We start from the raw sequence: 15,401 nt of genomic DNA on the forward strand, positions 1-15,401 counted from the left end.
TAAATTAAAGGCAAGATTAGGTAAACTTAGCACAGATAATAAGGTAATAGAAGGAGTAGGTTTAACAATCCCAGAACCCTCAACATTATAGGTTGACCCATCAGCTATAATAATAGGAGAATGTGTTTTATGATATTGAAAGCTAGTAAAAATATGAGGATTACCTGTCATGTGATCCGTGGCACCAGAATCAATGACCTATTTATATGAAGAGGAAATAAGACACGTTTTACCTATCTTAGCCGCTACTAAAGATGTTGGGATAATTTTAATAATATGGGTCTTACTGTCAGAAACTATTTCAACCAAAACCCTATACTCCTATACTTTCAAACGAATTAAAGGAAGATAACAAAATCTAACACAGTGAACAGTATTAAAAACGCCTCCACCCAACACCCAAACGGCAAACGAACCACAGATCTGACAAGGGGGCTACAAGGCGACTTCGGCGTCCTCTCTAAGTGGACGGTGAGAGACAAATATTACCCTAGATGGGTAACACAAAAAAATAGGAGTCCTAAGTCTCCAAAAATTTAAAACTTAACGAGAGAGAAAAAATTAAATCTCTACGGAAATGGCTCTGATACCATGTAGAAAGATAATATTTTGTTGTATTTCACAATAGAGATTACAACCTATTTATACATGAGAGACGGTATCTAAACAGGAAAATCAAGCCTATGATTATTGTAACGGTCAGCTGTTTGCTTGTGGAAAATCGTCTCATATTGGCGGATTACGGTAATTCCGAATTGTATATAATAGCTATCACGAAACTACTAAATAACTTGAATTAATCATTTTGGGCCAAGTGGAAAGTGGGTCCAAAAGTTATTTGGTCCAGTTTGGACCGGACTATTTCAATTGGTATAAGAGCCACACTGGGTCAGACAAATTGTACAGAGCTGGTGGGTCTGCGAGGAAAGGGCTATCTGTGTGAGACGAAGTGGAGCCGCCCGATGTAATGGTCCTGATTTAGTAATTGTATTCGATTCAGTTGCGACGAGAAAATCACAAATTTAACAGGACCGAGTGTAACGGTCAGCTGCCTGCTTGTGGGAAATTTTAAAGAAGACAATCAAATTAGCCGTTATGAACAACTTGATGTGTTATTTATCATTAGTAGAAACTATGAAATCACTTAGCAAACTTCTTAATTATAATAAAGATCATGTATATCCGCTCTATGTCAAACTAGTTAAAACATAATGTTAGTTTTCAAATAAGAGTGGAAGTGATAAATGCCATCCCTAATCGGCGGATTACGACAATTTCAAATTATATATAATAGCTAATACGAAACTACTAAATAATTTGAATTACTCATTTTGAATCAAGTGGAAAGTGGGTCTAAAAGTTATTTGAATCAGTTTGGACCGGACTGTTTCAATTATACAGTCACTAAAATTAAATAATTGACTCATCTATCGATATTTATTTTTTATATTAATATATTTACTTTCTATAACAAATACAAATGATGTATATGAAATTAGATGGATAATATCTAGAATTTGGATGGTGTTTTTCTAGCATACTAATTCCAAAAAACAAATAATAATAAAAAAATAAAGAGCACATAGAAAAGAAGAGGTTAATGAAGACGGAGACTGGTCCTGCTGGAGTCGATAGTGAAATGATATAGGGACCATGAATCCATAAATTGATAGAGATATACTATTAACCATGCAAATGTAATAGTATAGTTTTTATGTTTTTCTATTGACAATTATATCTATGTATTTAATTAGATTTTTGCATTAAATAAATTGGTTTTCAGCATATGATCAATAATTGTGATTAGTACATTTTGTATGTATCTAATTGGACCAAATAGAGAATGGATGTTTATACTGGCTATTAAACATATTCTCTAGGACATTAGAAATATAGTTTATGTTCTTAATCTTGATTTAATTTAATATGAGCAAGCATTTGTTATCTTGTGCTTTGATTCATTAAAGGGTGAGTTTCATTATTGGAATAATATTCTCGGTGGATTGGGCAAAGATAATTTGTGTTTGTGAAATATTAATTAATGATGGAATCCATGTCTCGATTTAGAGATTGATGATGCACTTTAAGTATGCTTATAAGGTTTCATTGTGTAAACCCTGCAGGTGGATTTTGAATCCGACACATGAAATAAGTTGAGCGACAATCTTAAAGTTGTATTGTTATTTAAATAAATTGTCAGTGAGTTATTTAAATAACAGCATCAGTAGTCTTAACATGGAGAACATAATATTATTATGTTGTGGAATTGTAAAATAAATAAGGAGTTCAATCATGAATTTTTAGTGGTATAATTCTTGATTAATTATAATAAGAATATGTTGGTCCTACATAGGTTCTTATTGTAATTAGTGGCCTAATTTATTTTATTCCTGCGGTCCCTGTAGTACCCTAGTTGTTTGGAATAATAGGGTTTTTATTTAAATAATAAATGGATTATTTTATTTAAGTAATTGATAATTATTTTAATAAAATAATTTATTATTTATTTATTTATATTAAATGTTATTTTCCTATGGAAAATACGTTTTGAAGAATATAAATAAGAAAAACCCTAAGTTGAAAAGACGCTTGCGTTATTCTTTTCTGCCCACTCAGAAAAACTTTCTAGAGAGATAGCTAGGGTTACTGCAGAAGATCGTGGGTGACTCCAAGATCTTAGGAACAAAGACCGGTGAGCGATTATGCGCTTCAAGAGGTCAGTTAATATTTATGTTTTTAGTTTCCCTTGATATGTGTTTCGGATCTGGGTTGTTTCCGCTTAATACCCGCTCCCATCAATTGGTATCAGAGCCTTTCGAAACCATACAGGGTGGCTAAATTCATTTTGCCATTAATATCATGTTGTTCGTTTGATGTTTTCTGGCGATTGAAACATGATTGTTGTTGTTTTATATACTGGTTTTAATTTAAATCGTTTTTGATTAAAAATCTGGAAAAACGAATTGTTGTGATTAAATATTAAATAAAAAAAAAGGGAAACAGAATGAACAGTAGAGAACAGAAGGTGAGTTGGCGTGAAACCGGAGTCTCGTCGTCGGCAGGCGGTGCGTAAGGCCTCAAACCTTCGCTAGCTCGTCGCCGGTAGACTGGTTTGACGTCCGGAACTTGAAAACGGCAGCAAAGAATACCAATCGGTTTTCTGGCTTGGATCGCTGGCGAGCTTCTAGGTGCTGGAGTGGATGGGCGGTGGTCGCAAAGCCGCTTGAGTCCTGGTCCGGCGCGGTTGAAGCTCTTCAGACGGCGGCCATGGAGTTTGAAGGGAAGTGGCGGCGGCGGCTAGGGTTTCTTCGTGAAGAAGAAGCTGCTGCCTGCCGAATTTCTGTTTTGGTGCTCTTTTTTTTTATAATTTTTTTAAAAGACCCATATATATTTTTATTCATTTTGAAGTCCAAAATGTGTAATTTTATTTGCAAAATGGTCCCATTATTTTTATTATTTTTGCAAAATTAACTTTATAATGAATTTTAATTAAATTTTTTTTAATTAAAGTTTTAATTATATTAAAATTAATTTGTGGGTGTTAATTATTACTTTTTAGTTGTGATTATTTGCATTTCTTCCCCATCGGAAGATGTCATGTTTTAATATAATTACTGAGCTAGTCTAATTTGTCTATATTAATTTAGTTCTCCATCTGAATAAATTAATTGGGGACATGAATTAGATATAATTTTTTCCCACATATTAATATTTATTTAAGAAGCATGTTATCTCCCATCGAGTAGTATGTGCTGGTCTTATCTTATTATAATATGCATAACATGTGTTTGGTTGAATTCTCCCATCGAGGTTACTATTCATGAATGTTTAGATATGCATATGTGAATTTTGATATCATTGTTGTCAATGTGCAATTTTTGGTTTAAATTCATTTTTTTTATTATTGATATGCTGTTTTTTTTTGTTGTTTAATGCATAATCTTACAATAGAAATGGCATCATTCAGTCCCCTTGCCAACATCCTTACCCAAAACAAACTTGAGGGTTCAAACTATGTTGACTGGAAAAGAAATTTGGACATTTTACTTACTGCTGAGGAGTACAAGTTTGTGCTAAATGAAGAGTGTCCTGAAAAACCCGGTGAGGGTGCCTCTGAGGAGGACACCAAGGCTTACCAGAAATGGGTTAAAGCTGATGAGATGGCGCGATGTTACATTTTGGCTTCTATGTCAAATGTTTTGCAGCATCAGCATCAGAAGATGGACACAGCTTATGATATGCTAGCAAATCTCAAGGAGATGTTTGGAGACCAAACTAGTGCGGCCAAGCAAAATGCACTGAGGGAGATTCTTACTTCCAAAATGGAAGAGGGAACCCCTGTTAGAACTCATGTCTTGAAGATGATGAGTCTTCTGAATGACATGGAGGTTCTAGGTGCTGTGGTTGACCAGACTACACAGATAGAAATGGTCTTGAACACACTGCCCGCCAGTTTTCAGCAGTTTCGTCTGAACTATAACATGAATAAGATGGATTTTACTCTGTCTAAATTGCTGAATGAGCTGGTAGCTGCTGAGACTATCATTAAGCAAGGAGCTCAACCTGTTGTGCTTAATGTTGAGCGAGGTTCTTCTTCTGCCCAGAAAAAGGGTAAGAAGAAGAAAAATGTTCACAAGGCTAAGCCCAATGCAAATGGTGCTGTGAAAAAGCCTAAGGGCAAGTGTTTTCACTGCAAGCAACCTGGTCACTGGAAGGCACAATGTCCAACTTGGTTAGCCAAGAAGAAGCAAGGTATATCTTTTTTCTATATGCTGATAGTTGAAACTTGTTTAGCGGTGTTGACTACACTCCAATGGTGTGTAGATTCTGGAGCCACTAATCATGTCTGCAATTCATTGCAGGGGTTTCAGGTAACTCGTCAGCTAAGTGAAGGAGATGTAAGCATTTTTCTGGGAGATGGCACAGAAGTTGCAGTTCTAGCTATAGGAAATGTTTCTTTGAATTTTGAGAATAAAAGAACATTGTTTTTGAAGGATGTTTTATATGTACCTTCTATTAGAAGGAATTTGATTTCTGTTTCTAGTTTGAGCAAGAATGGATATTCGGTTTGTTTCAATGAATTTTATGATGATTCAGTCGTTATTAAATTTCGAAAACAAATGATATGTTCTGGCTCAATGATTGATGATCTTTTTATTCTCAAAGTTTCACCTGAACTGCAAATTCCTAATTCTGAAATTAATAACTTTGATGTCATTGTTTCATTGAAAAGAAAACGTCCTATTGATTTTAGTCATACCTATTTGTGGCATTTAAGGCTTGGTCATATTAATTTAGATAGGATTTCTAGGTTGGTCAAGGATGGACCATTGAGTTCATTGAAAGTAGAGGCACTACCAACCTGTGAATCTTGTTTAGAAGGTAAAATGACTAAGAGGCCTTTTCCTATAAAGGGTAATAGAACTAGTGATGTGCTTGAATTGATTCATTCTGATTTGTGTGGTCCAATGAGTGTCCAAGCTAGGGGTGGTTTTGAGTATTTTGTGACTTTCACAGATGATTACTCAAGATATGGGTATATTTACCTGTTGCGCCGTAAGTCTGAATGCTTTGAGAAATTCAAAGAATTCAAGGCAGTAACGGAGAAACAACATGGAAAATATATCAAGTCATTGCGGTCTGACCGTGGTGGCGAATACCTCTCTAGGGAATTCATTGCTTATTTAACAGAACAAGGAATTACCTCACAGTTGTCTGCACCTGGTATGCCACAACAGAATGGTGTAGCAGAAAGGAGAAATAGGACACTTATGGAAATGGTTAGATCAATGATGAGTTATTCAGATTTGCCTATTTCGTTTTGGGGATATGCAATAGAAACAGCAGCATATATTTTGAATTTGGTTCCATCTAAGTCAGTACCTAAAACTCCTACAGAACTGTGGACTGGGCGAAAGCCTAGTCTAAGACATGTTCGGATGTGGGGTTGCCCAGCCCATGTGCTGAAAGGGAAAGCAGATAAATTGGATTCAAAAACAGACTTATGCTTCTTTATTGGATATCCTAGAGGAACGAAAGGTGGTCTATTTTATAGTTCTCAAGATAAAAAGGTCATTGTTAGCACTAATGCACATTATCTTGAGGAAGACTATATTAGAAACCATATTCCCAAAAGTCAGTTAGCCTTGTATGAATTGAGAGGAGAGAATATACCAACTAGAACTTTTCCATTTAAAAACCAACCTGATCCATCCATGGTCGGAGCTGACATTCCATTACCTCAACGTAGTGGGAGACATGTTAGTGGACCAGTAGATCGACCTCTGCATGAACATTCAGCACCCAACATTTCACTACAGCCCGAAAGTAGTGGGAGTTATGTTGGAACTGAAATTGCAGATGTTGATCCAACTTTACATGAGCAAGAACATGTTGGAGCTATTGACATTTCATTGCCTGTGGGTGATGAAGGACATGTTGACACTCTAGAACATGACCAGGATGTAGTACCACCAGTCATTGACTTGCTGGCCTTACAGCCACAGCAAGATCAAGGTGAGATTGCACAAAATGTAGTACTTCGTCGTAGTGGGAGAATTAGACGACCGCCGATTCGATATACACTTTTGGGAGAAGCATTTGACAGAATCCCTGAAGAAGTGAATATCGAACCAGCATGTTACGATGAAGCACTACAAGATAAAGATGCTGATAAGTGGCTTGTAGCTATGAAATCTGAGATGGAGTCTATGTACTCTAATCAAGTCTGGGAACTTGTAGAACCACCCAAAGGGGTTAAACCCATTGGATGCAAGTGGATCTATAAGAAAAAGAGGGGTATAGACGGTAAAGTGCAAACTTATAAGGCAAGGCTTGTTGCAAAAGGGTTTACTCAAAAAGAAGGGATCGATTATGAGGAAACTTTTTCGCCAGTTGTCATGCTAAAGTCTATTAGAACTCTTCTATCCATTGCTGCTCATTTTGATTATGAGATTTGGCAAATGGATGTCAAGACAGCTTTCCTAAATGGGAGTCTTGATGAATGCATCTATATGAAGCAACCAGAGGGTTTCATAACAAGTGGACAAGAAAATTTGCTATGCAAATTGAATAAGTCCATATATGGGCTTAAACAAGCATCTAGGTCATGGAACACTTGTTTTGACCAGTCGATCAAAACTTTTGGTTTCGATCAGTGTCATGATGAGTCTTGTGTGTATAAGAAATGGAATGGTAATAAAGTTGTTTTTCTGGTACTATATGTGGATGATATTCTGCTTATAGGGAATTGTGTTGGTATGTTGACTTCTGTCAAAGATTGGTTATCCCAGCGTTTTGATATGAAGGATTTGGGAGAAGCTGCTCATATTCTTGGGATCAAGCTCATGCGAGATCGCAAGAAAAGAATGATTGGTTTATCTCAAGCACTTTATATTGATACTATTCTTGCTCGTTTCAGCATGCAAGATTCCAAGAAGGGATTTCTTCCCTTCAGACATGGAATCACTCTATCTAAGGATCAGTGTCCTAAGACACCTGATGAGATAGAGAACATGAAGGCAGTTCCTTATGCTTCAGCAGTTGGAAGCCTCATGTATGCAATGCTGTGTACTAGACCTGATATCTGTTTTGCAGTTGGCATGGTTGGCAGATTTCAGTCTAATCCTGGGCGAGAACATTGGACTGCAGTCAAACATATAATCAAGTACTTAAAAAGAACCAGGGATTATATGTTAGTCTTTCAGTCAGAGGATCTTATACCCATTGGATATACAGATTCAGATTTTCAGTCTGATAGGGACTCTCGAAAGTCTACCTCAGGAAATGTTTTTGTCTTAGGAGGTGGAGCCATAATTTGGAGGAGTATTAAGCAAACTTGTGTTGCTGATTCCACCATGGAAGCTGAGTATGTAGCAGCCTCTGAGGCTGCTAAGGAGGCTGTATGGCTTAGAAACTTCCTTATGGATCTAGGTGTGGTTTCTTCAGTGCAATCGCCTATTACACTTTATTGTGATAATAGCGGGGCAGTTGCAAACTCGAAAGAACCACGGAGCCATAAAAGGGCAAAACACATTGAGCGAAAGTATCATTTGATACGTGACATAGTTCAAAGGGGTGATGTGGTAGTGACAAAGATCGCATCGGAAAACAACTTGGCTGATCCTTTTACAAAGAGCTTACCAGCAAAGACTTTTGACAGTCATGTAGAAGGAATGGGAGTTAGAATAATTGATGCATGGTTATGAGTCTAAGTGGGAGATTGATAGAGATATACTATTAACCATGCAAATGTAATAGTATAGTTTTTATGTTTTTCTATTGACAATTATATCTATGTATTTAATTAGATTTTTGCATTAAATAAATTGGTTTTCAGCATATGATCAATAATTGTGATTAGTACATTTTGTATGTATCTAATTGGACCAAATAGAGAATGGATGTTTATACTGGCTATTAAACATATTCTCTAGGACATTAGAAATATAGTTTATGTTCTTAATCTTGATTTAATTTAATATGAGCAAGCATTTGTTATCTTGTGCTTTGATTCATTAAAGGGTGAGTTTCATTATTGGAATAATATTCTCGGTGGATTGGGCAAAGATAATTTGTGTTTGTGAAATATTAATTAATGATGGAATCCATGTCTCGATTTAGAGATTGATGATGCACTTTAAGTATGCTTATAAGGTTTCATTGTGTAAACCCTGCAGGTGGATTTTGAATCCGACACATGAAATAAGTTGAGCGACAATCTTAAAGTTGTATTGTTATTTAAATAAATTGTCAGTGAGTTATTTAAATAACAGCATCAGTAGTCTTAACATGGAGAACATAATATTATTATGTTGTGGAATTGTAAAATAAATAAGGAGTTCAATCATGAATTTTTAGTGGTATAATTCTTGATTAATTATAATAAGAATATGTTGGTCCTACATAGGTTCTTATTGTAATTAGTGGCCTAATTTATTTTATTCCTGCGGTCCCTGTAGTACCCTAGTTGTTTGGAATAATAGGGTTTTTATTTAAATAATAAATGGATTATTTTATTTAAGTAATTGATAATTATTTTAATAAAATAATTTATTATTTATTTATTTATATTAAATGTTATTTTCCTATGGAAAATACGTTTTGAAGAATATAAATAAGAAAAACCCTAAGTTGAAAAGACGCTTGCGTTATTCTTTTCTGCCCACTCAGAAAAACTTTCTAGAGAGATAGCTAGGGTTACTGCAGAAGATCGTGGGTGACTCCAAGATCTTAGGAACAAAGACCGGTGAGCGATTATGCGCTTCAAGAGGTCAGTTAATATTTATGTTTTTAGTTTCCCTTGATATGTGTTTCGGATCTGGGTTGTTTCCGCTTAATACCCGCTCCCATCATAAATGAGAAAGATGATAGCTTTTAGACAGGAATTGTACTGGCATATCCCCTATTCCATCGGCATATCCCAGTTCAGGTGCGAATCCTGTTGCATATAAGGGCTTCGTTGTTACTGCGAAACTCCACCAACAGTGGCGTGCATGGTCGAGGAATGGCAGGCGACTCTCCCTTGGCAAACGGATGATGATCACTATTCACCATGCAAATTAATGCATAATCTGCTTTGCCAAAGGAGAATTGCCCTGCCATTTCTAATATCATACATTTATCAAATGCAGTTTATTAACTATTCAACTTAACCTCTTTATCCATGCCATTAATGGGATTTCTTTTCTTTCTTTCATCATTTGGCAATTAATTGCCTATGTCAGTGTTTTCTTGAGCACAAAGGATCAGCAAGCCAGTGGGATATTGATCCATGCTTGAAGAATCTATTGATGTGGAGCTGGATGATTATAAGCACTTGATTGATTCACCAAACAGCAACTTTTCTTCAAAATCATCTCATTAATTATTATTTCCTTTTTGAATGTCGAAATTCAGAACTTTTAGATTGGGTCTGAATCTTCAACGGCCTTTGTAGCATGCAATAATTTGCCCTTCGTTGAAACCCATTAATATATTTACTCAAATATTTCAGGATTATGCAATGGGATTGGGTTTAGCTTATCAATGTAATAAGATGCACACGTGTGATCAATATATATACACATGCATGAAAAAGAAATCATTCAACTAGAACTTACTAACACTATCATAGAATTCCAAGAGAAGCTGAAAATAAAGGCATTGCTTGAGAGAGAATTGTATGGAATGAATTGTGGGGCAAATCTTCTTTGGCAGTAGGCCTACTCTTTGTAGTTGATTACAACATGAGTTGCCAACTGCCAAAGCAAGAATTGCCCAGGAATGCATGCCCATAAACATAAGGGTACGTACCCTTAAACTATGTACTGATGAAACAGTGCCCATAAACATAAGGGTACGTACCCTTAAACTTTGTACTGATGAAACAGTTTCAAGGTTCAATAGTAATTTATAGTTCAGTAGAAGAGTGTGCCATTTGCCCTACACAAAGGTATATTCTCAAGTACAATACATTATTTGCCAGTTGAAGAACTGGTCCATTGTCCTAGCTAGTCCACATAGACAATCTCAGCTCTTTCCTTGTGGATGGATGACCATCGCCTTGCTAGTTAATTAATTAATGTACATGGTGAAAAATTTTAGCTTTTTAGGTTAAAGTTAATAAAAATAAAAGGAAATGTGTTATGGGCCAAAAAGACTATTAGCAAGTATACGTTATAATTTCTAGTATGTTTTATGACATTACAATAAACTTTCGAATTATTAATGATTTTTTTCATTCATAATTTAATAAAAATTTATTGTTAATATAACAGATTAATAACAAATTATTGTCCGTTATTAAAAAACTTCTTAATAAATTATTTTTACCATGATTTTTAAATACTAACAGAGTTTTTGTTACTATTATTAGCGGATTTTTTTGTTTATAAATCTGTTACGTTAATTATTTATTAAAATTTTAAATAATTTAAAAGTAATTATTATTTTGATTAAATAATAAATTTTATTATTAATATTATTTTTATTAATTCAATAAGATTTAAAATTATATTATTATTGTTATTAAATTTTTAATTTATGCCTAATATTTATTGAAGAAGCGGAAATAAGAGAAAAATAAATGATATAAAATTAGAGAAAATAATAATAATAAAAAGAAAATTATAGAAAAATAAAAATTGTGAAAAAGAAAAAAGGAAAGTGGAGTAAAAAGATGATTAGAGAAATAGAAAAAAAGGAACAAATAAAAAATAAATAAAGAGAAAATAATAGAAAAAAATAGATAAAAAGAAAATAATAGAAGAAAAATAATATGAGAGAAACTAATATGAATGAATTATAGAGAAAATGAAAAAAATGAGAGAAAAGAAAATAGAGAAAGTGAAAAAAAAATTATGAAGAAAAAATAAAGAAAATAATAAAGGGGAAAGAGAATGAGAGAAAAAAATATAAGAAATGAAAGGAAAATAATAAAAAAATAAGTGAAAAAAATTATAAAATAAAAAAGTGAAATGAAATAAAGTAATAGAAAAAAATAGGAGAAAGAAAAAAATAATAATAAGGGTAAACTGTAATTTAGTCCCTCTGGTTTAGTGAAATATAACGTTTCGTCCCTCTGTTTTAAAAAACCTTTAATTTAATCCTTCACATTTAAAAAAACTGTAAAATAATCCCTACCGTCAAATTTTCAGTTAACCTTCTGTTTATTTTAATAAAAATGACAAAATTACCCTTAAGTAAAAAAAGTCAATCAAATAGAATTCCCTCCATTTCCCCTCTTCCCCTCCTAAACCACATTTCTTCGTCAACCACACACAACCCAACAATCATGGTTTAAGTGGAAAAGAATGCTTCAAGAGTGGAGAAGAGGAAAAAACGAAAACCTGCAATTAGCAGCAATGGCGGCAAGTCCATCAGTAGAGAAACCCTCATATGATGAAAGCACCAAGACCTTGAAATTCTTAAAGGACTTAGCAATCAGCTCCAAAGTCTCATCCGTAACCACCATTCTCTTCAACCTGATCTCCTCCAGCCAAGGGTATGCGTTAGCCATGGCCTCGATCCACGGGTAAACATAACCACCCCAACCGTCCGGGACAAGATTGAAGTCCGCGAAGTGCGGCTTCCCTTTGAGCTCAACCGATCTCAGCTCCGGAAATCTCCTAATCACCATTGGCGGACTGACGGCGTAACAGTTCCCGACGAAAATCCTCCTCCGGCACCACCTCTCTACCTCGTACCAGGACTTGCATACCAACGATATTGCGTTCCGGTCCTTATCACTGTGAATGAAGGAGAAAACCCATTTCAACTTCAGGGTATTTAACAAACAATTCCTAGGATTAGTAGCCATCTCCAACACATTTGAGATTGTGAAAAACTCGAATGATTCTACACGTGTTAGGATAAGAGCTTCCAATGGGTTCTTCTTGCAGGTGGCTTTCACTCTCTTTCTCTTCGGACTATACATAAAATATTGAGCATTTCCTTTTCCATTTACTCAGCAGGTTGGCAATTGCAGGTGAAAACAGAGGAGCTACTGACAGCCGATAATGCAGGTGGCAGCAACTAGGGAGACGATGACCCATCAGTATTTGTAATGAAAATTCTTTGAAAGATGCAGAGAGAGTTCCAAGTCACTAACGGTTATGGCCCCAAACTAGCCCCACAAGTTATGAGGGTATAGGAGAACAATTCCTCGATAAATTTGCATGAATCTTTAGCTCAACCTTAATTAAGCAACACCACGCTAACCTGTAAACTTGCAAATTTAATAATGTTACATTTCAGGAGCACTGGACGACATTCATAGTGGAAAAAGATTTCAAGTTCATATCTGAAAATGGACTAAACGCTGTAAGAGGATCCATCACCTCCAAAGCCTTATGGAGGAGGAGGAGGAGGAGGAGGAGGAGGAGGAGGAAGGATCGGGAAAAGAAGGAGAAAGAGAAGGAGAAGAAGAAAAAGAAGAAGGAGGAGGAGGAGAAGGAAAGGAAGAAGACGAACGGGAAAAGAAGGAGAAAATGAGAAGAAAAGGGTAGTTTAGTCATTTTTATTAAAATAAACAGAAGGTTAACTGAAAATTTAACGGTAGGGATTATTTTATAGTTTTTTTAAATGTGAAGGATTAAATTAAAGGTTTTTTAAAACAGAGGGACGAAAGGTTATATTTCACTAAACCAGAGGGACTAAATTACAGTTTACCCTATTTATAAATATAAATTATTAATAAATTTAGTAACGGATTTACAATTTATTATTAAATTTTAAAAAAAAAAATTATTTTTCTAAAAATTATCAATAAATTTAAAATTTGGTGATAATCGAAAAAATGTGAATTAAAAAAATATGGAAAATATTTGTAAAATTTTATTTTAAATTTATTAATAGAGTTATTCATCGAAATTTGTTGATAAACTTAATATTTTTTTATTTATTAATTTAATAATAAAATTTAGCAACGAATTTTTAAATTTATTAGTAATTTTTTTGAATGATTTAAAATCTATTAGTAATTTAAACACTTTTTTAAATTTATTAATAAATTAAAAATAATTAATAAATTACAAGCGAATTTATTAATAAATTTTAAATTCGTTAATAAATTTCAACACTAATTATTTTATACATTTATAAATTACCAATAAATTTTAAAATTCGTTATCCATACTAATTATATTACTAATAAATTTAAATTTTATTAATAAAAATTTACATAAAATTTTTTATATTTAAAATTATTAATAGATTTTTAATTCTGTTAATAAATTCATTAAAATTAATGAGGGATTAAAATCAATTAGTAATTTGGAGATTGCTTGTAGCGTGACTTTTTAATTATGCTTTCTTTTCTTATTTTGTTATTACAAGTTTATTGCCGGGAAATTAATTGCACATATACGTGTATGTTCATGCAGATTTCCACGGACTGAGGGCTCTTCAAGAGCGCTGTAAATGGCAAGTCATTAAACAACTAACACATAAGTTACTTTTTTAGAGTTTTTTTTTTTTCTTTTTCGATTTTTAGGTTTTATTTTATGCACGTGATTTTATGGAATTCCCTATGCATGTAAGATTATATCACTATTTCACCATAAAATTTCTCCCTTCACTACAAGATTTTACAAAATCACCAACAGAAATTTCCGTTGGTGAGCGTTGAAGATCCGTTGGTGATCTTTTTCACTAATGGATCTGTGACGGATTTATTCCGTTAGGAAAATCCTCGTTGGTAAATAATTCACTAACGGAAATTTGTATCTGTTAGTGACAGTGATGGATCACCAACGGAATTTTTCGTTGATGACAGTGACGGATCACCAACGGAATTTTCCGTTGGTGACAGTGACGGATCACCAATGGAATTGTCCGTTGGTGACAGTGACGGATTTTTGGTTACTAATCCATTAGTGAATAAAAATGACACAATTGCAAATTCTACACCCCTGTACCTGTACCTCTTCCCCTGTAACTGTACATATACATCCATTTATACCCTGTACATTCATATACATCCATCGACAATAATAATACTATAACTGGACAAAACCAAATTACTCATTAAAATATATTAAAAACGTAAAGAATTTGTACTACAATTATAATTTGAATTAAAAATTATCAACTGGTCATAACAAAATATACATACTAAACTAAACTAGCTAGCTCATCATCTGTATCATCATCACTATCTGTATAATGATTACCAATGACAGGAGCATCATCACGCCGCTGCTGTGGAGACGGAGCTGGAGGTGCCGTAGGAGCAGATGTCTGAGTGGATGTCCCAATACCCTGTTGTGCCATCATCCTATTCATAATCGTCTGCAACTCGTCCAGCCTTGTGGTAATTCGACTATTCTCTGTCTCTAGCCGATCAATTTTATTTTGCATCCTGTTCATTGTTTCAATTGTAGGAGGATCCACTGGGGGTGCAGACGTGTATAATGCAGAACAATGAGATGGCTCATGAAAATATGCTGAAACCTGGGACCCTAACCCATAAACTCGACTCTTTTTCTGTCCGCCAACCGTTTCGTAGTACAGTTGGGCCTCATTTATGGGCGTCGGCTCATTGCTTCCCTCCTGTTGATGTGTAGCGGCCTCCTTCAGTTGTACGTGTTTATCATGCATTATAAATTTAAAGTAACGTATAAGTAAAATAATTTAAGTCAATCAAAATTATTAATAACTACATTTAAGATTAACTTACATAAATAGCTTTTGATCTCGCATCAACAAACTCCTCCGTCCCCTTTCTCTTATGTGTGGCCTCAAAAAGCTCATGAGGATGTGGTTCTCTGCCTAGTCTTTCTCTCTGTTACCAATTATAAGAATTGTAGCATTTGTCATCGAATCAAAATATTTATAAGAAGATAATTATAAAATAAAAGTTTTAACAAATACCATCCTCCGCTGGTGGGTGTACTGTGAAACAGAACCGCATGTGTGCCTGA

At 34.3% G+C, this 15,401-nt stretch overlaps 1 protein-coding gene across 1 annotated transcript; it reads right to left on the reverse strand.

Moving 5' to 3' along the window:
* Window positions 1–14,592: 14,592 nt before the first annotated feature.
* On the reverse strand, window positions 14,593–15,078 carry LOC122722239. The gene has a single exon (XM_043952428.1). It carries the CDS (start codon window positions 15,076–15,078, stop codon window positions 14,593–14,595), a length of 486 nt encoding a protein of 161 aa, XP_043808363.1.
* Window positions 15,079–15,401: the final 323 nt, after the last annotated feature.

Source organism: Manihot esculenta, chromosome 17 (genome assembly GCF_001659605.2).
Source record: "Manihot esculenta cultivar AM560-2 chromosome 17, M.esculenta_v8, whole genome shotgun sequence".
Taxonomy (NCBI): domain Eukaryota; kingdom Viridiplantae; phylum Streptophyta; class Magnoliopsida; order Malpighiales; family Euphorbiaceae; genus Manihot; species Manihot esculenta.

What these genes read in the sequence shown, in the direction of transcription:
- LOC122722239 (XM_043952428.1), bottom strand. Translation starts at nt 15,078, where the DNA reads ATGCATGATAAACACGTACAACTGAAGGAGGCCGCTACACATCAACAG.